The sequence below is a fragment of the Lissotriton helveticus genome, chromosome 12, assembly GCF_964261635.1.
Source record: "Lissotriton helveticus chromosome 12, aLisHel1.1, whole genome shotgun sequence".
NCBI classification, from domain to species: domain Eukaryota; kingdom Metazoa; phylum Chordata; class Amphibia; order Caudata; family Salamandridae; genus Lissotriton; species Lissotriton helveticus.
Window position 1 is genome coordinate 77,845,241 of NC_136073.1, and position 26,678 is coordinate 77,871,918.

General features: G+C 45.9%; 1 protein-coding gene across 8 annotated transcripts in view; it reads left to right on the forward strand.

The window, feature by feature from the left end:
• The window catches only part of CHD3 (chromodomain helicase DNA binding protein 3), a 1,139,027-nt gene that overhangs the window by 913,756 nt on the left and 198,593 nt on the right, over positions 1 to 26,678 (forward strand). For all 8 annotated transcript variants that reach the window (XM_078670235.1, XM_078670239.1, XM_078670240.1 and 5 more), the window contains 3 exons: positions 10,146 to 10,270; positions 14,603 to 14,771; positions 14,898 to 15,002. In XM_078670235.1, coding sequence (XP_078526361.1) covers positions 10,146 to 10,270; positions 14,603 to 14,771; positions 14,898 to 15,002 — 399 coding nt within the window. The remainder of the gene's footprint in view (positions 1 to 10,145; positions 10,271 to 14,602; positions 14,772 to 14,897; positions 15,003 to 26,678) is intronic.

Sequence of the window (26,678 nt, forward strand, 5' to 3'; positions counted from 1 at the left end):
AACGCCGTGGTTCAGGGGGCCAGCAGGCAGGCCTGTCCACCAACCCCCCCTCTGCCGCAGCCTCTAAACCTTTCTAGTCCGACATTTCAGGCCCATCAAACGCCTGTGGGTAGCAGGATTTGCCATCACCTCCCCCACTTACGCACCATCACGTTGGACAGATGGGGTTTGCAGATAGTCCGTAGGGGCTATGCCTTCCCCTTTGAGTCTCCCCCTCCAGCCATGCCACCGCAATACCACTGTATGTCGGAGGATCACTTGGCACTTCTCCAACAGGAAGTTGCGGCTCTCTTGGCCAAGGTAACCACCAGAAGTAGGTCGCGGTTGCTACTCCCGCTACTTTCTGCTGCCCAAGAAGGACAAGGGGCTGCATCCTATCTTTGATCACAGAGACGTCAATCGCTTCCTCCGGAAGGAGAAGTTCAAGATGCTAACACTTGCTCAGGTCTTGTCTGCCCTCAACCCGGAAGACTGGATGGTAGCGTTGGACTTGCAGGACGCTTACTTTTATATCCCCGTTCTGCCGGCCCACTGGTGTTACCTGAGGTTCACGGTAGGCCACGAGCATTTTCAGTTTACTGTTTCCCCCTTTGGCCTTACCAGCTCCCCTCGGGTGTTCACGAAAGTGATGGCGGTGGTCGCAGCTCATCTGTTCAGATCAGGGGTTTCAGTCTTCCCCTATCTCGACGACTGGCTGTTGAAGGTGGCCTTGCCCCAGGCAGTCGTCTCCCACCTCCAGACTACGGCCAACCTCCTGCATTCGCTGGGGTTCTCCATCAATGTGCCAAAGTCATACCTGATTCCCTCTCAGATGCTCCTCTTCATCGGAGCAGTTATGGACACAACGCAGTTTCGGGTCTATCCTCCCGAACAGCAAGTCGGGATATTCGGGCTATGATTCTGATTTTTCAGCCTCTATCCCGGGTTTCGGTCAGGCTGACCCTGAGGCTGCTGGGCCTCGTAACCTCCTGCATCCTGCTGGTCAATCATGCCAGGTGGCTTATGCGGGCTCTGCAGTGGGATCTGAAGTTCCAGTGGGCGCAGCATCAGGGGAATTTGTCAGATTGCATTCAGATCTCGGAGGGCACTGCACAACAACTGCAGTGGTAGCTCACGAACAAGGATTGGGTTGACGGCAGGTCCCTCTCCCCTCCCCAACCAGATTACACAGTGGTGACGGATGCATCCCTTCTGGGATGGGGCGGCCACATGGGAGAGGCGATGATCAGAGGCCAGAGCCTCTGGTCTCTGGCGGAGTCCAGACTCCATATCAACCTTCTGAAGCTTTGGGCGATCCGTCTTGCGCTGAAGGCATTCCTTCCCTCTGTCAAGGGGAGAGTAGTGCAGGTGTTCACAGACAAAACCACCGCCATGTGGTACTACAACAAACAGTGCGGGGTGGGGTCGTGGACCCCATGTCAAGAGGTCCTCTGCCTCTGGGCATGGCTGGAACATCAGGGCACATCCCTAGTGGTTGAACACCTGGCAGGTTCTCTGAACGCCAGGGCGGACAAACTCAACCACAGGTGCATGATGCATCATGTATGGCGTCTGAACGCGGAGGTGGTGCAAGGCCTCTTTCTACAGCAGGGAGAGCCTTGGTTAGATATATTCGCCACCAAAGGGAACGCACAATGGCAGCAATTCTGCACGTTGGAATTTCCAAGGCAGCACACGCTAGGCGACGCTTTTCATCGCGAGTGGAGTTGCGGTCTGTTGTACGCCTTTCCGCCTATGCCACTTCTGCCCAAAGGGCTGAAGAAGATCAAGCGCAACTGGGCCCACGTCATTCTTGTGGCTCCGGATTGGGCATGAAGGGTCGGGTATCTCGAGCTGCTCAGCATGGCCATCAATCCTTCAATCCGACTACCTCTTCAGGAGGATCTTCTCTCGCAGCACCAGGGGACGGTCCTCCACCCAAACCAGGCCAGCCTCCACCTCCTTGCGTGAAGCTTGAGCGGTGGCAGTTGACGTCGTGTGACTTACCTCCTGAAGTCTGTGATGTAAACTTGGTAGCCAGGCGTCCCTTCACTAAGATGTTATACGCCTGCAGGTGGAACAAATTTGTGGCATGGTGTACAGCAAAGGCTGTGGAACCCCTCTCTGCCCCTCTTTCTGAGGTTCTCTTGTTCCTTCTTTTCTTAGCCCAGCAGGGCTCTGCTCTGGGTGCTATTAAGGGTTATCTCTCGGCCATCTCTGCCATCCTAAGGCTTCCAGATCAGTCTTCTCTTTTCAAGTCCCCAGTGGTAAATCGTTTTCTGAAAGGCATAACTCACCTCTTTCCTCCTATTCCCTTCGTTATGCCTCAGTTGGACTTGAATCTGGTACTGACCTATTTAATGTGCGCTCCGTTTGAGCTGCTTTACAATTGTCCCTTCAGCCTTCTCACCCTCAAGACTGCTTTCTGCGAGGAGAGTGAGTGAGCTCCAGGCTCTTTCGTCTAAGCCTCCTTTCTTGTCTGTTCATCTGGACAAAGTGGTGCTCAGGACTCGTCCAACCTTCTTGCCCAAGGTTGTCACTGCCTTTCACATCGGGCAGACCATCACTTTGCCCACCTTCTTCCTGCCTCTGCATCCGTCGAAAGAGGAGGAGAGGCTCCAATGTCTGGACCCAAAACGTGCTCTTTCCTTTTATTTGGATCTCACCAAACAGTTCCTGGTGGATGACCAACTCTTTGTTGGATACGTGGGTGCAAAGAAAGGTTGGGCCGTACACAAACTATCTCCCAGTGGGCCATTTTGTGTATCAAAGCCTGCTATTCTCTAGAAAAGAAGGAGCTTCCAGTGGGGCTGCTCGGCAATTCTACCAGGGCGATTGCGGCAACTACTGCTCTAGGACGAGGCATTCCTTTAAATGACATCTGTCAGGCAGCTACGTGGGCCTCGCTGCACACATTTACAAAGCACTACTGCCTTGACAGTAAGGTCCGGAGAGACTGCTTCTTTGGCCGTTCTGTGGTCCAGTATTTTCTGGTGTGAGATTAGTTCGCAGACACACCACCAGGGTTGGTATTGCTGGGGTATCTATTCTAAGGTAAGGAATCTATAACTAACGTGTTTCTTTCAGATGAATAAGTTACTTAACTTCGGTAATTATATATCTGTAAGAAACATTAGTTAGTTATAGATTCCTTACTGCCCCACCCATCCTCCCCGTTCTGTGAACTGATTTCTAGGGTTAAGGTTATCATTTCAGGGCCCTAGTTTTGTGCACCAGTGGTCAGTGTCTTGCACGGCTCTGCGTTCCTGGCACTAAAAGTCGTGTACGGAACTGACGTCAGCACGCGAGGGCGGCGTCTAAGTAGCTACTGCGAAGTCATCCCGTAGACACAACGCCAATGGTAGATGCAGAGTCGAGCGATGCCACCTTCCAACGCGCAGAGGTACTGCTGACGAAAAATTTCCGGATCCAGTCTGACGCCTGGGGGTAATTCTAGGGTAAGGAATCTATAACTAACTAATGTTTCTTACAGATATATCGTTACTGAAGGTAAGTAACTTGTTCGCCGGGTATACTAGGGTCATAGGACCGTTATATCCTAAACCCCATTAAGATAAATGTTTAATCTATACCCACCAGACCCCCAACAAATGGATACCTAGGTCTGTCAGAGTTATTTTTATTCTTTCTAGACTCCCCGGTCACAAGAATATTAATAGGGCTCCCTCGAATATGGGAATATTTAGTAGCTGATTGAAGAAATATCATCATGTTTTACTCTTAATGAAATCCCATAATTCTTGAAGGAGCCTTGTTGATGCAGAGACTGATCTGTTGTTATTTCTATGGGTCAAAAGTTCAAAAATAGTTGTAAAATGTTTCTCAGTGACATCAAAAGGTGTATCCATGTGGGCAGATTAGTATGTGGCCCGGGTTAGTGTTATTGGTTTTGATGGCAGTATTGTACCATATTACAGAGTCAAACAGTGTAACAGGACCCCGTTCAGTGCTTATGACTTTAATGACAATTCTACAAAAATAGGCGAGAGCCCCAGTGGAGCCCCGCCTACTGGAAGGGAGGGGCAGACCTTTGAGTGAATTGACCCGCGGGATACACTCTCCCTAATGTTACAACACAAAAACAAACACGGGGTATCCCTTGCCTATCTGGAATAACTCGTATCCTATGTGGATGCCCAGTCAGTAGTTAAGGAAGACAAGCATTGGCATAGCCAATAGGTCTTGCCTTTGGGACCTTATAAGTGTTTAGTTATCGAGCACAATATCCTTGGTGCAACAACATCAAGTGTTGCATGGCTATACACTAAGGTCCCAAAGGCGAGACCTATTGGGTATGTCAATGCTTGTTTTAAGTGAGTGGCTTGTGCAGGTATGCAACTGTGATGTAGAGATGCTGCAAGTGCTTTTACAGGAGCCCCTGTGACATTGCGCCTCTTCAAAATGTATCTTGGGTCTGGTGTAATACTTTTAGCCAGTATTCCCATCTTCTCGCACCCAATGCATCCTTAAATGTCCCATGTACAGCAGGGGTTGACACTCCTATTACCCCTGCCATCCAGTGACACTTTACCTGTCACGGTTGGTAGTGGTGGATGTGGATGTGGTGGTGGACGTGGTGGTGGTGGATGTGGTGGTGGTGGTGGAGTGGTGGTGGTGGTGGTGGACATGGTGATGGTGGTGGACATGGTGGTGGTGGAGGTGGTGGTGGAGATGGTGGTGGATGTGGACGTGGTGGTGGTGGTGGTGGACGTGGTGGTGGTGGATGTGGTGGTGGTGGACGTGGTGGCGGTGGACGTGGTGGCGGTGGTGGACGTGGACGTGGAGGTGGTGGTGGTGGATGTGGTGTCCCATGTACAGCGGAGGTTGACACTCCTATTACCCCTGCCCTCCAGTGACACTTTACCTGTCACGGTTGGTGGTGGTGGATGTGGTAGTGGTGGATGTGGTGGTGGTGGTGGAGTGGTGGTGGTGATGGATGTGGTGGTGGTGGTGGACGTGGTGATGGTTGTGGACGTGGTGGTGGTTGTGGTGGATGTGGTGGTGGTGGTGGACGTGGTGGTGGTGGTGGACGTGGTGGTGGATCTGGTGGCGGTGGACGTGTTGATGGTGGTGGACGTGGAGGTGGTGGTGGTGAATGTGGTGGACATGGTGGTGGTGGACATGGTGGTGGTGGATGTGGTGGTGGTGGATTTTATTTATTTATTTATTTATGCATTTTTATATAGCGCGGACTTTACCCGAGGGTGTCAGAGCGCTTCACAAAAGGAACAGAAATGAAACATAATGAGAAACATTACAAAAGAACAGATTACAAAAGCATACGTTACGTTACATAAGGTAATAGTGACATTTGTGAGCAAACAAAATACATGAGGTAGTAAAAATTGTGAGCAACCAAAAATACATAAGGTAGTAAAGGTAATAGTGACAATTGTGAGCAAACAAAATACATGAGGTAGTAAAAATTGTGAGCAGCCAAAAATACATGAGGTAGTAAAAAGTGCACAGGAGGAAAAAGTGACAAGTGTGCAGTTACAAGAGAAAACAAAGTATAATTTGAGGTATAATACTGCAAAAGGTGCTAGACACTCAGGCACAAGAACAAGCGTTATGTAGGCAAAGGTGGCACTTGTGCCAGTATCAAAGGTAAAAACATGTGAGAGGTAGCAAACCGTGTGTTACAAGGGCAAAGTGGTGTGTGCATGTTACACAAGGGCACCAAACACAAGTACATGGACAATACTCCAAAGAGGCAGACACTCCAACCCCAGGAATACCCTGGGAAGGCCCTTCCATGTTCGTGGAAATTATCAGTAGTGGGAAGTCTTCCTCCAAATAACAAGAGGACGTGAATTACTTTTGGAGGTGTCTCTGGAGGAGGAGAACTTTGAGGTCCCTTTTAAAGGCCTGGGAGGAGGCGGTGGTCCGGAGCTGAGGCGGAAGGGAGTTCCAGATTCTCACTGCGTTGCCTGAAAAGGATTGGGCCATTGTTCTCTCCTTCTTGAAAGTGGGAGGTTCAAGTAGAAGATTCTCCGCATTGCGTGAGGGTCTAGCGCCTCCAGAGAGTTTCAGTTTATTCGCCAGGTAGCGAGGAGAGGAGGAGTGCAAGGCTTTGTGGGTGATACAAGCGGTCTTGTAGATAGCTCTAGCCTCGAAGGGAAGCCAGCGAAGGGTAGATAACATCGGTGTGATGTGATTGCTTCTTTTGGCCCCATAAATGAAGCGAGCTGCTGAATGGAAAACAGACTTAAGTGGGGACAGGTGAGATTTGGGGAGGCCAGTAAGAAGAGAATTGCAGTAGTCTAGTCTGGAGAGGACCAGCGATTGCACCAGGGTTATAAGGTCCTGCTCCGGGAAGAAGCGTCGGATTCTCCAAAGAAGGCGCAGTTGGTAACGAGCAGATTTTGCAATAGAATTGATGTGGGGAGTTAGATTGAGTTTTTTGTCTAGAATGACTCCAAGGGATTTTGCGCTGTCGACAATGATGGGTTTATTGTTTAGTAGATTCATCTGATCCATCCATGATTGAACTGGGGGGGGGAGAGAGTGAGGAGGAGAAGAGGAGGAATTCAGTTTTGGAGGGATTCAGAATCAATTGATGAGTTGACATCCAGTTTTGGATGGAGTGCAGAGTAGAGCTTAGGAAGGAGAGATCATGAGTGGAGGCAACCTTGAGGTAGAGTTGAGTGTCGTCTGCATAGAGATGATAGTGAATCCCGGATTTGCTTAGGAGGTTTCCCAGTGGTTCTAAGTAGAGATTGAACAATGTGGGTGCAAGTATAGAGCCTTGAGGAACACCCTGACCTACCGCCACAAGAGAAGAAAGACTGTTCGCTATTTTGATCATTTGGGATCTGTCAGAGAGGAAGGATGCAAACCATGGATGTAGTGGTAGAAATGGACATGGTGGTGGTGGACGTGGTGGACATGGTGGTGGTGGTGGATGTGGTGGACATGGTGGTGGATGTGGTGGACATGGTGGACCTGGTGGTGGACGTGGTGGTGGAGGTGATGGACGTGGTGCTGGTGGATGTGGTGGATATGGGGGTGGACATGGGGGTGGTGGATGTGGTGGTGGTGGACCTGGCGCTGGTGGGCATGGTGGATGTGGTGATGGTGGACATGGTGGTAGATGTGGTGGTGGACATGGTGGTGGTGGATGTGGTGGCGGACGTGGTGGTGGTGAACGTGGTGGTGGTGGATGTGTTGGTGGTGGTGGAGGACGTAGTGGTGGTGGACGTGGTGGACGTAGTGGTGGTGGTGGATGTGGTGGTGGTGGATGTGGTGCTGGACATGGTGGTGGTGGATGTGGTGGTAGACATGGTGTTGGTGGACGTGGTGGTGGTGGTGATTGACGTGGTGGACTTGGTGGAGATGGTGGTGGTGGACGTGGTGGTGGTGGACGTGGTGGTGGTGGATGTGGTGGATGTGGTGGATGTGGTGGTGGTGGTGGATGTGGTGGTGGTGGTGGAGGACGTGGTGGTGGTGGACGTGGTGGTGGTGGACATGGTGGTGGACGTGGTGGTGGTGGACATGGTGGATGTGTTGGTGGTGGACGTGGTGGTGGTGGTGGACGTGGTGGTGGTGGACATGGTGGTGGTGGTGGACGTGGCGGTGGTGGACATGGTGGTGCTGGACATGGTGGTGGTGGTGGTAGTGGACGTGGTAGTGGTGGACGTGGTGGTGGTGGACATGGTAGACGTGGTGGTGGTGGTGGAGGTGGTGGACGTGGTGGTGGTGGACGTGGTGGACATGGTGGTGGATGTGGTGGTGGATGTGTTGGTGGTGGACGTGGTGGTGGTGGATGTGATGGTGGTGGTGGACGTGGTGGTGGTGGTGGATGTGGTGGTGGTGGACGTGGTGGATGACTATTAGGTAGGAGGGTGCTGGCAGAATGCGGATGGAGAAGAGGATCTCGAAGGGGGCATATGGGAGAGCAGAAAGAGGCCCAATAAAATTTAAAGCGCATTAAAGCGCAATGCTCCTCTAATAAAAAAAAACACGTTGTGCCTGCAGTGAGAGTGGCTCACAAAGAAAAGAAACAAGTTTGCCTCCGGTGTTCAGTCCTTTTAAGCTCCTTTTATCTAGACGCCCAGTTTGTTCAGGTGCGTGTGTGCTCGGTGAAATCTTGTGTACTGACTTGTCTTGTGAAACCTGGCTGTATTTCTCAGCTCCCCACATGTGCTAGTCAACAGCCTGAATTAACTTAATTTATTTGTATATAAATGTTTTTATTCTCTTTGTATGATTTTTAACTAAATCGAATAAAGATTCTTTGACTGACTAACTTAATTTACACCACATGGAGTCTATGTCAATGTCAACTGTCACAAGACAAGACGTTAAATGCATGCAGTCACAAAACTCGGAATCTAGGAGATGTCATGGAACAGCAGAGTCCCAACAGAATTAAACTTAAGTGTGTTCAAGTTATGAACCTTCTGTCAGTAATGAAATAAAAGATTTGGTGAAACAACAGCAAAACCTTTCTGACATGTTTCTGATGTGGAAACGTTAATAAACTATACAATGCAAACCAAGGTCGGTTTCAGAGGCAGACATGAGCATTGAAAAAACAGCTCTGTTTTAGAATTGCTTTTGTTCTGCTTACCTGCTTGAGAGAGAGGGGGAGCAAGAGGCGAGCCCGGGAGTGGTGCGCGCGCGCAGTCTGCTCATTTTCAAGCACTGCACTCGTGCTTGTGGCGCTACCCTGCTCGCTCCCGCAAGGTGGATGAGAGTGTGTGCTTGAAAATGAGCAGAGCAACTGCTAAAGGCCCTCGTATGCAGCGCATGTGCGCTGCGTAGGCGAGACCTAAAAAAGGAATTTTTACTTTTTCAGTATGACCCTCACCCACTCTAATAGTGGCATGCTTCATAATCGGGTCCAACTTGACCCCTAAAAGCCAGGATGGGCTCAACCATGTTCTAGGAAGGCCTTTTAATATTCTTGTGAGTGGGGAGTCTAGAAAGAATAAAAATACCTCAGACAGACCTAGGTATCCCTTTGTTGGTGGTCTGGGTGGGTATAGATTAATCATTTATCCTAATGGGGATTTACGATATAATGGTTCTATGACTGTAGCATGCCTGTCAACACTTTCAGCCCCTATTCTATGGCCTTTCTGGTCCAAGGCGTTCATGAGGACATTTCGTTGTTAATTACCCTGGTGTTATATACACTTATACGTTGTTATATTTATATAGGGCATGCAATACTAAATTATTACCATTTAGTTATTGATCACCAATACCATCAGCCATGTGCCCTGGGAAGCAGACAAGGACTACTTCCGTTTCCTCTCCTCATAGTGGTTCCTACACATTGTGAACATTATGTGGAATGTTAATGATGCTTTGCTCACTTTCTTTTTCAGGAACAGTGATCCTACAATAAGGCGAGTGAAATTGCTCACCTTGCATGCAATTTAGTACTGCATGCTCTAACTACATTAAACAAAGTGTATATAACACAGGGGCAATTAACATTGAAATGTCCTGACAAAAGCCCTGGACCAGAGAGGCCATAGATTAGGAACTGAAACATATTGACATGCTAGCACCATGGGACTATTATATCTTAAACCCCTATTAAGATGCATTTTTCAACTATACCCACCCAGACCACCTAGGTCTGTCTGAAGTATTTTTATTCTTCCTAGACTGCCCAACCATAAGAATGTCTAAAGTGCTCCCTGGAATATGGCTGAGGTCATCCTGGCTTTTAATGGCAGGATGGATCCCATGACGAAGTCTGACAATATTAGAGTGGGTAAGGGTCATACTAAAAAAAGGAAAAATATTCATTTTTCTTCAATAACTACTAATTTGGCATCCATGTGGGGTGGAAGTTATTGCAGATAGGCTATGGATATCCGTTTCTTTTAATAAAAATGTCCCGGGTGGGGGATGAACTAGAATTACAGGTAGGTAACATTTCCTTCGCTTTTATGGGCCTCGTAAATAGATATCATGTGCTATCTTTTGTTTGGAATGTTTTGTACCATTTCCTCTTGCGGGAGTGTTCTAAAATATATCAGCACAATATTTTAAAGACCTTTCAGTATAATGGTTGTATGATCAAGTTAGCTAACATTAGGGAATTCGGGGATAATCCATGCATTAAATAACATGAAAAGTAGTACTAAATGTAAGTAATGTTCTTTTCTGGCCTTTCTTCCTCCCAGCCACACCTGCACCTAGTGATAAATGTGATAATGGAGGAGCATCAACTGAAAAGGAAGAGTTAGAAGCCAAGGAAGATAGGATGGAAGAGAAGGAAATCAGGTGCAATGACCCAGCGGATTCTGAGGTTTGTCCTGTTCTTTTCATAGCAGAGTGAGAGTGTACTTCACCTTCTCTAGCATTTGATCTTTAATATGTTCTCATGCTTTCCTCATCGTCATGCAAGAAATCCCCAGTAACCTTACATAGCAGTAAGCAGTGTTAATATGGCCAATGGCCTGAAAAACAGTGCTTGTTTAGTAGCACATCTGCCTTATTTGAAATAACCCAAGGCTCAACCAATGAGGTGGAAGTGCTGAGCTCTCCTTATTCCCTCTGGAGGCCACCATGGCCCAGATTTCTACTGCACATAGTGAGAGGGGAAGAAACCCAGAACAGCTCTGCTCTAACCTATGTATATGTATTCCTGACTACAACCTGATACCATGGTAGCCTTCCCTGGACTTCTAACAGGTTTACTTTATCTTTCAGTATATTTTGAGATGTTTTCATCTGTTTTCTGTGGAGAATCTCCATCTTCTGAGACACATTCAGTTGGAAATTAATCTTTCTTATCGCCCCTGCTTGGGAAGTCCATAAAATTGAACCATTAGGTGCTGTAGATAGGACGTTTGGGATATACCCAAGAATTTGTTCAAAGACCACCAAATCACCCACCAAGAAAGGAGACCCAGCTACACCTTAGGTAGCTACAACTCAAGAGCCTCCTCCTACTTCTAGGGTGAGCAACAGAGACCAACCTGAAAGTGCAAAGGACATCAGAGATTCTACTCAGGATTCTTCCTAATAAGGTGGTACAATGGAGGCCTATTCTGAACCGCAGAGATTTAAACAAGTTCCTAAGGAAAGAATTCTTTTTGGAGGAGCCTCCTGGTTCTTCTGCTGTTTCAGGAAGGAAATAATTTACCTCCCTAAATGCTTATTTTCACATCTGAATTTGTCAAAACCACAGGAAATACTTGTGCTTTTCAGTGCTGGGCAGAACTATCAACTTAAGGCACTTTTTTCTGGACTTTTATCTGCTTTTTAAATTATCAAAGGCTCTAGCGCAGGTATCTACCTCCTGCAGTGACTGAGCCTCAAGGTATACCAGTTTCTGGACAATTAGCTCGTCAGAGATTCATCAAAGGGAGAGCAACATTTCTCTGCAGCTGTCGGCTTCAGCTGGTTCAAAACATTTGTTTGATGCTAAGCTGGTAAAAATCTTCAGTAGACCCAGCCAGGATACTTCAGTTTTTGATAGCCATCCTGGACACGGAGATGAGGAATACCTTTTCTTCAGCAGAGAAAATGGCAGAACTGCAGTCATTTGCGAATGTGTTCTGCTCCAAACAAGCATTTTCTGCCAGAATGTACTAGTCCCTTCTAGGCCTCATGCCCTCCTGTATAGAACTGATACACTTTTGCAGACTCTGGAAGAGACCCATACTGCATGAGCTGGACTGTGATTTGAGTCAAATAGAGGAGTAATGGGACAATACAGACTTGGTGACCAGAAGTCTCAAACATACGTTGCTGTGGTGGAGATTCTCATCATACGTCAACCCAAGCCTCCCATTTCACCTTACGATAAACAGAATAGTGGTGACCATGGATGCATCCATGGAGGGCTGAAGAGCCCACATGCAAGAACTAATGACCAGAAGCCACTGGTCAAATATGGAGACGCTGGACCTGCAATTGCACCTCCCGAGACTAGCGGAAAAAGCATGCTCATCAGAACTGACAAAACAAACTACTTCTCAAAGCAGGGAGAACCAAGATCCCATTCTTTGTCAGAGCAGGCACAGATTCTGTGGAATTGGGTCGGCTCCAACAAGGTGGATTTCAAAGTCGAACATCTCCTAAGATACTAGAATGATTGGGCAGATGCTCTCTGCAATGCTCTCTCAGACTCGCACAAATGGAAGGTGCACTTATACCAATTAGATTACATCTGTCATGTGTGAGCCCTTCCTACACTAGATCTATTCACTATTAATGCCACTGCTACACAAGCAGGTTCTGACAACCAGAGTCCTGAGACAATGCCTTTGTATAGGTATGCCAAAACGACAATGAGTTTTTTACTGAGAATGAGTTTTTTAACGTGCAGCACCATTACCACACAGTCTTTGCCACTGAAGTAACAACCACATAGCCTATTTTAAAGATGCCTTTACAATGTGGTCCAAACAAAAAAGGGTACTTACCAGCACTTTTGCTTGGTAAAGTACAACGTGGCAATGTGGTAAAATAATGCGTTGTAAAAGTACAACGTGTTGTAAAAACATGTTCTTACATACCATGTTGTAATTGAGTGCTGTGTGATATTCCTTTTGATGACATGGCTGAAAATCTTCAAACACGCCTTTTGTCCATTACTTCTGATCCCTACAGTGCTGAGGGCGGCAAAGACAGATTACTGTTACCTGATCTTCAATGCCCTGGTTCAGCCTTAGCAGTGCTGGAACTACGCCCTCCTGAGGATGTCCACACAGCCAGCAATCCAGCTAAATACACATCTCAGGCTCCTATTCAGACATAAAGGATTACCATAATCTTGAGTCACTGAGCCTGGCAGCCTGGTACATGACCACCTAGAGCTTGGCTGTTTAGACATTCTAGCAGACTGCGGACACATACTGGAGTATACACAAGCACCAGCAACTATGAAGACCGACAACACCAAATGGAAATGTTTCTGCCCACGGTTCAAAGACCGGGGTTTTACTTTTAACCCAATATCCATATAGCCCCAACAAGTGTTTCCCTACTTGCTGGAACTACCCAAATGTGGTCTGAGTTATTCTTCAGTGATAATCCATATTGCAGCAATTTCATGAGCTAGGGCAATAGAAAGCAGTGTCATCTTTGTTTTTGCAAAGGATCATAAAGCAGTTCATGAAAGGGCTTTTTAGGATCATCTCACTTGTACCACACCCTCCAGTGTCATGGGAGCTGAATACGGTACTGAGTGAACTCATGCTGTCTCCCTTTGAACCAAGCTCCATTTTAATGATTTACCAAAGACACAGTCATATTACCAACAAACATAAAGCTTGTGCCCAAGCCCTAAAGAGCTTAATTTGAATGTGTCTGTAATTCTTTTCTCAATATCCCTCATCCAGCAGAATATCCAAGAAATATTTGCACTTGCTGAATGTTGGCAGGTGCATCAGATTCAAAGTGAATAATAAATGCACATAAGGCCAGTTGTTTTTGTCCTTTGACCATCTAGAACCAGGCCGACACCAGCCCAAATGAGACATTGCACTTTGACTGTCAACCTACATATAAGGTAGTCTATACTCAAAGGCAGAGTAAGGGCACCTTCCATCGGGAGCATGGCTATGGCTGCTGCTCTCTACACTGGTTGCCTTTGCAAGACGCCTACCATGCAACCACATGAAAGAGTAGGAGAGCAGGCTCATGTTCACCTGGCACTAATGCCTGAATGTGACTGCAGCAGCTGACTGAGCATTGGGGTAGGCATTCCTCCGTAGCCTGTTTCAATGAAGATGAACTTGCTTCCTGCTTTATTCTAATGGTGTGTACTGCTCGCTATTCTGATTAAAAAATGTGAATATATGAAAGATCCAATGCAGGAGACAAAACTAGTTCTTTCTTTACCTCAATTTCTTCAGCATTGGTATATTTAATAAATTCATATGCGACTCACCCTCCTCCCCGGCTAGAATCTTACTTTTATCACATGTACTCCTCACATTTTTGCTATGAAATCTGCGTTGTGATGGTGTCTACAGGGAGTAGGAGAGCTCAGCACTTATCACTCACTGGACAGGGAGAAGGAGAGCTCAGCACTTATCACTCACTGGCTGAGGTTTGGGTTCTTTCAAAGGAACTGGATGAACCACTAAACAAAGAAGGACTTGGAGGAGTTTGGCCACTTCAGTACTGTTTACTGCTATTTAAAATTACTGGGCATTCCCAGCCTGACGAAACAGAATGATTCAAGCAGGTGAATATATGAGAGATAACCAACGCTGGAGAACATGAGTAACAAGTGAGTAACTCATTTCATTTTGCTAGTGTGAGTATATTGTTTATTATATTTAAGAAGTATGTGTGTCTTTTTTTAAAAGGGTATTCGGTCACTGTGTCACATTTTGCCGGTTGATGAACAAATTTGGTACAATATAAGTTGCGTCTTCACATTGCTTTCCTTTCTTATGTGCTTCGAAAGAAAATGCTAGATCTAAACAAATGATTCTGCCCATTGTGTTGCTTTCCTTTTTTACTATCACTTGCAGAGAGAGAAATTACCGTAAGTGCTGCATTTCACCAAAGATTGTGCCCAACTGCAATAAAAAGATTCCTATATGTGATTTGTGTTGCCATTTAATGCCCCTCTCTTCTCACTTACTCCCATAATACTCTCTTTGGCTGTTTGTTGAAGGTGCCAAGTGTTGACGAGAGGACCAGCCCCACGGTTACACCTGTACCTCCACCAGTTTGCGAGAAAGAAGAGGGACAGCCACCGGAAAAACCTCCAGAAGCTGAAGTACCAGAGTCATTGCCAGAAAAAGAGCAAGATACAGAGCCCTCTTTTAAAGATGAGAAAACAGGTATACTTAAATTGCAGAGGAGACAGTACTGATATGCTAATGCTCATGTAAGATAGACTAAAGTGCAAACTTATTTGCCAGAGAATTGATCTTTAAGTCAGGTACTTGTGCTCTTTTAATTTTTAGCATCAATCGTCAGATTGGCAACCCCTGCAGAGATTGAGAAGCCTGAAGTGGAAAAGGCTGATGAGAAAACATCTGAGAATGAAGAGACAAGAGAGAGACTCGAAGGTAAAACCTTGGATGTAAGGAAAGCTAACAGAGTACCCATGTTCCTGTCTCCTGTTTCTCTCTTTCTTGTTTTCTCCTGTTATGTCTTCACTGCCTTTTCATTGCTATTTAACCGAAACTTCTGTTAAAAGTCACTGTAAGATAAAAGAGAAATTAATGTAATTTTCTAGTAGTGATGGCTTTTGGAGAATAGCTCAATGCCACAGACCCACAATAGTATCCTTGCCACACATCTGAGTGGAGAGGAAATTTTAACTACTAGTTTAGCTTCTTAACTTCCATCTTAAAAGCACCAGTTACTCCAGTATTGGAGCTTTCATAGATTCACATGCCTGAATCATTCCCCGTCTTCGAGACGAGAGTCTCCGGTATATAACAAAGCTATGCTTAGTAGTAAAGCAAACCGAAAAAAGGCCTAGGTCCACTTTCCTTTTGCAACCCATTACATTCGTTATGTAAAAAGGACCAAATTTTCTCTGAACCAATCAGAGCCCCTCACCCTCTAGAACCCTCCTGAGAAAACCTTTTGCCCCTCAGATTTTCTACCGCACGTTGTGCTAGGGAGTCTCCTTTGAGCTCTAATCAAACTCTTCAGTTCATCTTACTTTGACTGGGATTTGAGGTTCTCTCATTTTCTAGTTTCTTCTTTTTGAAGTTCCTTATTCCTCTATCATGACTGATAAAGAGAAGAAAGGATTGTTTAGAGCTTGTGCCACCTGCTCTAAAAAAAAGGCTTTATACAGATGACCCTCACAAAGACTGCATATACTGCCTCTATCCAGACTATCAGGCAAAGGATTGCAAGGTATGTCAAACCTTTTCAAATAAAACCTTGAGGGATCGTGAGGGAAGATTACTTCTTTGGCTCCAGAAAGTTAAAGCCAGAAAACAGATCCTCTCAAGTGAGAGTGAGGAGGAGTCATCTTCGTCTAGGAGATCTCAAAAAAGGAGTAGATCTCCTCAGGCACATACCTCAGGTGAGAGACCTGAGAAGGCCCCAAAAAAGACCACTCCAGGGTCTTCAGGGCGCAGTCCCTCAAAATCTCCTTCAGGCAAAACTAAGGAGAAGAAGGGTTCTGCTTCTGAGGTGAAACAGGGGAAGAAAACTGCCTCAGAGCCTTCAAAATCTCCTCCAAGGGTCAAGATTACCATCAAAAAGACTTCCTCTACACCTTCTGAGGAGAAAGTGAAAGGATCTACACCGTACACGGGGACGTCGACGAGGAAGATGACATCGTCGACAACGAAAACACCATCATCGTCAACGAAACAGGAGGTAAAGACTGTTGCTAAGACGCCGTCAACACTTTCACCATCGACGGCAGTATCGACGACGGGTTCGGCGTCGACGCCGGTGACGACGACAGGTGCGTTGACGATGACTACGTCGACGGTTACTAAAACGTCGACAATAGCGTCGACAACGATAATATAGTCGACGTCGGGGACGGGGATGTCGACGAGAGAAAAGACCCCGGAAAAGAGGTTTTCATCCTGGAAAAGGACAATAACGCCAGAAATTACGTCTCCAAACAAACTTTCTCCATTAGTCCCTTGTCACCTTCTGGAAGAGGAGGACTCAGAGGACTCAGAGGAAGGTCGTCCTTTTGGATATGCAAGTAGTCCTTCGCAAATTAAGAGTGAAATATCAGGAAGATTCGGAGGAAGAATATGGGGAGTTTCACCATCATCCCCAAGAACAGCAGCAATTCCACCAAGAGCATCATGAGGAGATGACTAGTGTGCCATCATCTTTACTGAAAGATCTACAGAGCATGTTGGAGGATTATAGAAGAAGGTATCCAGTGCCTCAAACCTTTCAGGAAATTCCTGAGGTTATGCCTCGACCTCGCTCTGTACCGGGTACACCAGTACGAAGAAGGGAGATCTTGCTGGAGTCCATTCCTAGGTCTCCACCACCAAGATCTCAACGTGATCCAGATACCTCGGACGATGACCATGAAGATGGAGAAATTGCAGAACTTAGTAGAGAATGGGACGACTGTCTCATTCCTTCTCCTTCAACTCCTACTCCGAAACCGGTGGACTCTCCACCAGAGGACATTGGCGGTTTTCATAACCTAATGGAAAGAGCCACTAAAAGATTCGCACTTACCATGATGGAGGATAAGGCAGAATGTTTCTTATATGACTTTAAGGAACCCTATCGAAGATCTGTTCGTTCCTTGCCTATCGTTAGTCATATTTGGGAAGAAGGCTTGAAGGTTATGGAGACGCCGGCTACAGTGACTCCGGTTCTAGCCAGACTAGATAAGAAATATAAAGCGCCTTTAGATGCACCAGCGTGTCTTTTGGGTCATACAAAACCGGATTCAGTGATTACGCAGGCGGCGCAGCAGAAATCGAGAAATCTGTCAGCTCCAATTACAATACCACCAGACAGAGAGGGTAGGAGGCTGGACAACGCAGGAAAGAGGTTTTCCTTAATGTCTGCCCTGCTGGTGAGAGCTGCAAATGCCCTCGCTATTCTAGGAAGATACGACAGGCAAATGTGGTGTGACCTGTCGCCTTATATTGACCGGGTGCCGGAGCCAGAGAAACAAGAGGCCAGGAAAATTCTTTTGGAGGGTCAGAGGACTTTGGCGGAAGTCATAGACGGCGCTATGGATATAGCGATCATGGCATTTAGGTCTCTGGGAAGAGCGGCAGTTCTGCGCAGACAAGGATGGCTACGAGCGACTGCTTTTAGGCCTGAAGTGCAAAATAAGATCTTAGACCTTCCCTTCAATGGTGAAGATTTATTCGGTAAACATATTGATGACACACTATAGAGTATCAAGAAGGATACGGATACTGCGAAAGCATTGGGAACTCTACAATACAGAAAAGTTCCTTTTTGAGGCTCTAGAGGTAGAGGGCAGTCTTCCTATAGAGGAGGATATCAGCAGGGGAGATATTCCTCTTACTCCGCTTCATCCCAGCCATACCGCCAGCAGTATTCTCAGCATCAATCAGGAGGTTATTTGAAATCGACTCCGAGAGGCAAAGGAGGTCATCAGTGGACGACAACACCCGACGACAATGACAACCTTCAATCTCTGGCTACATCAACACCTCTAAGATCAAGTGCTCCCCTGGGTGGAAAGATTGCTCATTATTTTCAAAATTGCCAAAAAATAACAACGGACCAATGCGTCCTCAACTTATTCGATTCAGCCACACTCTAGAATTTCAACAGACACCTCCTTGTATGCCACCGGTGCATCGAAAGGTCAATCATCTGCATCAACTCCAGAAGGAGATTCGGCCAATGCTCCGAAAGGGAGCAATAGAACCGGTACCGAATTCCCAAAAAGGAAAGGGATTTTACTCCCGATTTTTTCTGATCAGAAAAAACATCCTCCAATGGCGTCCCATTCTGGATCTCAGATCCCTAAACACCTAGCTCAAAAAGCAATCTTTCAGGATGGTGTCTCTTCAGGACATCCTTCTACTGGTGAACCCATGGGATCATATGACGACTTTAGACCTGCAGGATGCGTATTTTCATGTCCCTATCCATCCTTCACACAGACAGTACCTTTAATTCATGGTAGCCGGAGAGCATTATCAATTCAAGGTACTGCCATTTGGCCTAAAGTCAGCACCTCGAGTATTCACAAAATGCCTGGCTCCAGTGGTGGCGGTGTTGAGGAAGCAAATTATCAAATATTTCCTCACCTCGACGACTGGTTAGTCAAAGCACCATCGGAAACACAGGCCAGGGCGTCAACACAGGCCTACCCTCTTTTGAACCATACTCACGCAGTTCATCAAAACATGGCCTCCTCTCATCCATCTGTTAAGTTCCATCTGTTAAGTAAAGTTCAAAAACCCTCATGGGCCCCGGGACTTATCTCACCCCCTCTTATCGATCGAAGAGAAGCCGAAACGGATGCTTGGAATGATTTCGTTGGGAAAAAAAACTAATTCCAGTATTTGCCAAACTGGGTTTGACTCTGCACGAGGGAAAATCAACCCTTCAACCGACAAAACTGATCACGTTTCTGGGAGAAATACTGGATACGGAAAGAAACAAGGCATTTCCCTCCAAAGAAAGGCAACTGAGGATTGTGTCTCTCTTCCAAGACTTTATAAAAAGAAAGTATCTTTCAGTACGCAAGTACAAGTCATTACTGGGCATGATGTCATCTTGTATTCACCTCGTGCCTCACTGCAGGTTAAGGATGCGCCCGTTGCAAGAACAGATCGATCTTCAGTGGCATCAAGTGGAGGGATCCTTCGAAGACACAATCCAAGTGACACCAGTCATGGTCCAAGCAGCGACATGGTGGACGCAAAAAGAAAATGTCTCTCAGGGTCTGTCATTTCTTTCAAAACCAGCTCCATTGGTAGTGACTACAGATGCATCCTTAGAGGGATGGGGAGCTTTTCTTAAGGACCTTCAAGTCAGCGGTCGTTGGAGATTGCACGAGCAGCAATTACACATAAATCTGCTAAAACTCAGGGCAATCCGACTTGCATTGCAAGCTTTCCTACCAAGAATAAGGCGCTCACCGGTGTTTATAAGAACAGACAACACTATGGCAACGCACTACTTAAACAAGCAAGGAGGAACAAGATCACTCTCCCTGTCTCAGGAGGCCCAGAGAATATGGGAATGGGCGCTACAGCAGGGGATATCCTTGACAGCAGAACATCTCCCGGGAGATCTGAACATCAAAGCGGATACTCTCAGCAGGCTCAAATCGTCCTGCCACAAGTGGGAGCTGGATCAGGGGATCCTGGACAGCATTTTTGGAAGATAAGGAACACCAACAGTAGACCTCTTCGCCACAAGACAGAACAGGAAATGCCGGTTCTTCGCAAGCTGGCTTCTCCAGAAGGGGTCTTGGGGGAATGCGTTTTCGATGGCATGGTCCGGCGTCTTTGCTTACGTTTTTCCTCCAATTCCTCTCCTGCCCCGACTGCCTGTGAAAATCAAGAAAGAACCGTGCAGGCTAATCCTGATAGCCCCTTGGTGGCCCAGACAACACTGGTTCACAGAACTCCTGCTGCTGTCGGAGGATCGTCCAGTTCGTCTCCGACCAATTCTGTCGCTTCTGACAATGTTCCGGGGACAAGTGCTCCATCTGGACCCGAAATCCTTGCGCTTAGCGGCCTCTTTCCTGAACACTGTGAATTTCAACATCTGAAAATCCCAGAGGAATGTAAGAGAATCCTCTCCAAGGCTAGGGCGGATAGTACCAACAATACCTTCAGAATGAAATGGAAGAGATTTTGTCTATGGTGTCAGAGAAATAACATTCATCCTCTAACTGCGGCACCTAATGAAATTATCCCATACATCTTACTTCTAGCCAAGTCAGGATTGGCTCATGCTTCTATTAAGGTGCATTTAGCTGCATTATCCTGCTACAGGAGGTCTTCCTCGGGTCCATCCTTATGGTCTGCAAGGATCATCAAACAGTTTATGAAAGGGCTATTCAAAGTTTTTCCTCCAATGAAACCACCACCACCGCTTTGGCGTTTAAATATAGTGCTATCTCAGCTAATGAAACAACCCTTCGAACCTATACATAGAGCAGATTTGAAATTCCTATCATGGAAGGTGGCGCTTCTCATCGCCTTGACATCAGCAAGACGGGTAGAAGAACTACAGGCTCTCAAGATTCAAGCTCCTTTTTTGCCGTTTGAAGAAGACAGGATGATTCTTAGAACTAACCCAGAGTTAATTCCTAAAGTGCCAACTGACTTTCACTTAAATGAACCGTTAGTATTGAAACGCTTCTTTCCTCAACCAGTGACAGCGGCAGAAAGAGTACTGTATTCACTGGATGTTCAGCGATGTCTCAAATTCTATTTGCAGGAAACTAGAGCTTTTCGTAAGTCCTCACAGCTCTTCGTCGCTTATAGCGCACCCAGGAAGGGTTTCCCTTTATCAAAACGAGGGATTGCCAGATGGATTTCCAGTGCGATTGTCTACTGTCACCAAGCTGCTGGAAAACCTCTGAATGCACGGGTTCGTGCTCACTCAACGAGGGCAGTGTCCACATCCACTGTGTTGTTTGCAGGAGTGCCGATCCAGGACATATGCAGAGCAGCAACCTGGACATCCACGCATACCTTCACCAGGCACTTCTGCTTGAAAGTGACAGCTGAGACAGATGTGGTGGTGGGAGAAGCTGTTCTGAGAAATATCATCCATTGACGGTTATGTTATGTTATTAAGATATTTGTTAAGCACACTATCACCGATTGGTTTCTTGGCGCTAAGATTGACAGTAACATAGACATGAATGAGGAAAGAGGGTTATTGCAGTGCTTGTCTGAAGAGCCAGGTCTTCAAGGCTTTCCGGAAAGAGAGGAGGTCTTGACAGTTCCGGATCTCCAGAGGGAAGGTGTTACATAAACGAGGGGCCAGTGTTGCAAACCTGCGACCTCCAGCGCGCTTAAGTTTGAAAGAAGGCGTCTGGAGGAGGCCCTGATGGAGTGAGCGTAGATTGCGGGGTGGTGTGTATCTGGTGATTAGTAGGTCGATGAATTTGGGGCTTTTACAGTGCAAGGACTTAAATATCATACACCCGGTTTTGAATGCACAGCGCTGGGTGTCTGGAAGCCAGTGCAGTTTCCTGAGTAGGGGAGAAGCTGCCGGTCGCCTTGGTTGATTCAGAATTAGCCTCGCGGCATAGTTCTGCACCATCTGGAGACGTTTAGATGGTGAGCCTCTTTACATCCCTCCTTCCTTTATTTTTGCTCACAAATGCACATTTTTATTACTTACTATGTATAAGATTATTCATACCGTTTTGCATGATGTAAGAATGCAGAAGACAAATGTGCTGTGTTATATCACTGCTTGCTATTCTGATTCAGGCATGTGAATCTATGAAAGCTCCAATACTGGAGTAAGAAAACAAGTTACTTACCTGTAACTGTAGTTCTCCAGTATTGGAAGCTTTCATAGATTCACATGCAACCCATCCTCCTCCCCTGAGAGGCTCACCTTGGATGTGGCACAGTAAGTATTTTATGCACAAGTGCGTGAAAATCTGAAGGGCAAAAGGTTCTCTCAGGAGGGTTCTAGAGGGTGAGGGGCTCTGATTGGTTCAGAGAAAAGTTTGGTCCTTTTTACATAACAAATGTAATGGGTTGCAAAAGGAAAGTGGGCCTAGGCCTTTTTTCAGTTTGCTTTACTACTAAGCATAGCTTTGTTATATACCGGAGACTCCCGTCTCGACGACGGGGAATGATTCAGGCATGTGAATCTATGAAAGCTTCCAATACTGGAGAACTACAGTTACAGGTAAGTAACTTGTTTTCTTCTAGTCCTGGCTTCAGCACATGACTAAAAATTATGGTTCTAGGCAAATCTCTTTGGGGCACATGCATCAAGCTAATTACCAGGCGCAAACAAGCCGATTCGCACAATCGGCCCCTTTGTGACCAGTAATTAGCCTTTTGGGATGCATCAAGCCCAAAGCCATTCACAAAATAGGTAATCGCAAAATAGGTAATCGCAAAATTTGTGATTACCTATTTTGCAAATGCAGGTAGGGAATCGCAATTTACGATTCCTTAAATGCAATGCAAGAAGCATTCTCAGAATGCAACTTTACAATAAGGATTCACAAATTACCATCAACTTCAAGTTGATGGTAATTTGCAATTCCTTAGAAAAACGCACAAAATTGCATTTTTTTAAGATCCATGTGGCGTGCGCGCCACATGTGCACACATGCCAATTTTGGGGGTGCATCATGGTGGCCTTTTGGCACCCTGGCACCCTTGAAATTGCATTTGCAATTTGTGATTACCTATTTGGTAATCGCAAATTGCGAATGGTTTCCCATTCGAATGGGAAAGCATTCCCTAATAGCGAATCGCAATTTGTTATTCGCTATTAGGAAATGTGTAGGAATCGTAATTTTTTTAGCGAAGCCTTCATCCATAGGCATTTGCGATCCCTTAATAGCGATTCCTTAATAATCGCTATTAAGGAATCGCAATTACTTAACTTGATGCATCTGCCCCTTTATCTCCCTGTGCCTCAAAATGTAATGTAATGTAAGGTACACTTGTGTAGTGCTGCTGTCACCCCAAGGGTATCCTGGCGCTTATATTACCAATCAGCGAGTATCAGAACTGAGATAGACAAAGAGCTAGTCTTGAGGAAACAGTCTAGTTTTCAGTTCCTTTCTGAAGCGTGACAAGGTGTTCAGTTGTCTGAGCTCCAGAGGCAGTGCATTCCACAGTCTAGATGCTGTGAAACTGAAGGATCTGCCTCCCATACGGGCTTTCTTAACATGGGGGACACAGACCAGGTTCGCGAAGGAAGAGCGCAGAGATCTAGCAGGAGAGTACCATACACATTTCCTTTGTAGTACTTTAAGCCCAGCTTTATGTATTGCCTTATAGACAATACAGAGTGCCTTAAATTGGACTCTTTGCACAACGGGCAGCCAATGTAGGTCCTTAAGGGCCAGGAAGGCGGAGGCTCCCCGTGGTCGATTTAATGGCCATGGTCTGTATTCTTTGTAATTTCTTGGTCAAAGAGGCTGGGGCACCTAAAAGTAGAGCATTACAATAGTCTATTCTGCTTAGAACAATACTCCGTACCACTTGAGATCTAGGAATAGTGGGTAGAAACAGGAGTATCTTCCGCAGAGCTCGAAGCAGAGATAGACAGGTGCTCACCGTTTTTTTCACCTGGGAATCCAATTGTAGATTGCTATCCATCAGCACCTCTAAATTACGCACCATGTTAGCGGGCACTAAGGAGTTGTTAGCCGAGTCAGGCCAGAAATCTGCTGGAAGAGGACGCTGAATTCTACCTGCCATACAGCACAGGACTTCAGTTTTTTCCTCATTAAATTGTAAGGAATTCACTTTCAGCCATTCTGCGGTTCTGTACATACAGTTGTGGAATTCTTCCAGAGACATGGCATTGTTGCCCTCAACAGCAAAGATAAGCTGAGTGTCATCCGCATAGTTAATGACATCAGTGTCGAATGATTTTATTAGAACAATAAGAGGGTGAAGATATAAATTAAACAAGACTGGGCTGATAGCCGAGCCCTGTGGGACCCCCTTTTAACATCACTGTACTGAGAGATAAACGGCGACAGAGCCGCTGCCTGCTGCCTATTAGAGAGATAAGAATGCAGCCAGTCCAGCGCCTTGCCTACCACACCCAGTTCCTTCAATCTCTTATTCAAGATCTGATGGTTGACTGTATCGAACGTGGCCGACATGTCAATCAGCACTAAAAAGGCTGCTTGACCACTGTCGGCCCGTATTCTCAGGTCATCCAAGACTGTCACCAATGCAGTCTCGGTCCGTGTGCGGGGCGAAACCCAAATTGGACTTCGTCCAGCAATTCGTTGTCCTCAACATATTTTGAAAGAGATTTAGTCACTACCCTAATATATAAAGATGTGTGATGTGCAACTGTGGGAAGTAAAAAAATAGCAATCCTGTTGTGCACTGAGAAAATTACATAGCCACAGTCCTTTCCTCTCATACCCTGGTTTCTGTACTCAGGTTTCAATTAGGTTCAAGACACAGTAAATTGGTACATGTAAAGCATCTCGTGTTTGAGACACTCCTCCTGCAATGCAAATTGTTCCCAGTAAAGGCTTTTAGCTGCTCACTGGAGTTAGATGTGCGCTGTATAAAATATCTTAAATGATAATATGATAACTTGTATGAAGTATTCTTCTTCACTCGCAATTCTGACCATCAGTTTTACCTTTTTAAGAAAAAGTAAAAACTTATTTAAAAGAAAGCTTTATCTGGCAAACACCACAAAATACATTACCGCAGTACTGACTCTTTCATTGGTTCACATGCCTACATTAATATTTCCATGGGCTTCAAAATAATTTCTAGCTACCTTACCACAAGCTTGCTTATAAATATGCAGGCTGAGTTTGCACATTGGAAAAATGCCTTTCTGTGGCCCTTTTTTAATAACTGTACCACTTTTTCCTTAGCGCAGTGGCTTTTTCTCCCTGCTGTCACTCAGCTATGATAATTCTCTTTGTTTTGCTGCCAGCATGTGTAATTTTGCATCCTTCAGCGTTGTTACTCCATTTGCATTTGTAAAAGTGTCCTAAGAAAAGATGGTAATTATACTTTTAATCTCACACTGTCAAGGGGGTTACCCTAGTGCAAAGAAAATGGACAGGGTATTGATATATTCAACAATACAAACTCCCTTTTCATTGAACACTTGAACTACTCAAGTTGGCTAATTTTGCATGATAAAAAATAAATAACAAATACCTGCCAATTTCTAATGTGTGATCTCAAAGAAAAGGGTGAAAAGTTATCATACCAGTACACAGACCTACTGCTGTAAGTTAGGCATAATAACTCATATTGTATACCAAGTAGAAATATTCCCACATGTTTTGGACTTAACAGAGTTGAGCCTATAGTAGATGACCAGAGGCAGTAAAAGAAATGTCCCTTTTTAGGTCAAGCCTAGCGCAGCGTGCATGCGCTGCTCTAGGAGATGATCTTTTGGAATTGGTCTGCACTTTTGTAACACTTGTGCGTGTGGTGGCATCCACCTTGCAGGAGCGAGCAGTGGCGCGCAGGGGCCATCTGTTTCTAATTAGCATGGCCGCCTGCACTTGTTTACATTTGCCTGTCTTGCCGTCGCTTTCACTTTTTTGCCTGTCTATTGGTCACTTTCACTTTCCTGTTCCCTCTAGTCGCTTTCACTCTCTTGCCTGTCTTGCGGTCGCTTTCACTTTCCTGTTCCCTCCACTCTTTTTTTATACATGCAACACTTTAAACAAACAAAACAACATATGCAAGTTAAGAGTGCTTTAACTGGGCCGGTACCAGCATTTTTTAAATTTTTGCGATGGAGAGTATCTGCATTTCTCAAGAGAAACATGATAGTTGTAATTAGAGAGTACTGGCACTTCTCAAAATAAGCAGGTACTCTGGTACAGCAGTTCTATTTTTCCCTTTCAAGCATTCCCCGCGGACATGCACACCGATGTCTACTCGTGCACTCTCTTTCCTTTAACACGCACACTTTTCCTCGACCTGGCTGTTCTTGATACTGTAAACCGCTCCCACACGTGCACAGTGCAGTGGGTGTATTTCTATAATCATTTGTGCTGACACAACAATCAAAGCCAAGTGCATTTCAAGTTGTGTGTTTCAAGGATATTTTGATTGTAGCAACAGACGAATGCTTTACTTACATTTATTCCAGTGGAAAGAACACGAAAGCACCAATTCGACAACAGTGTAACAGTTTCATATATGACAACGAGTCTATGTGAAAGCAAACGTGCGAGTTGGGAGTCCGAACCCCTTTCTTAATTAAATCTCCCTAATCCTTATGTAAACTAAACACAAAACAGGGTTTTTACGGCTCTAGTCCTACGTGTAACTTTAACACCAACCCAGTTTCCTTGCATGGAACCCACGCTATACAAACACAACACGGGCACTCCATCACGGATAACTTACAAATCCATTTGAAACCAGTTTAAGCTGGTATCTCGCCTAGTTCCGGGAACCGGCGTGCTGGAACCGGGAGAAGGACGGGGGAGGGAGGGTTGCGCTCAGTCCCTGGCTGCCCGGCACAAAAGGAGACACGCATACCTGCCCTTGCTCCTGCTGTCCCACAGACAGAGTTGTTGTATACTCGGAGGTTGAATAGTTTATTGGCCAACCAGTGCTGTCTAA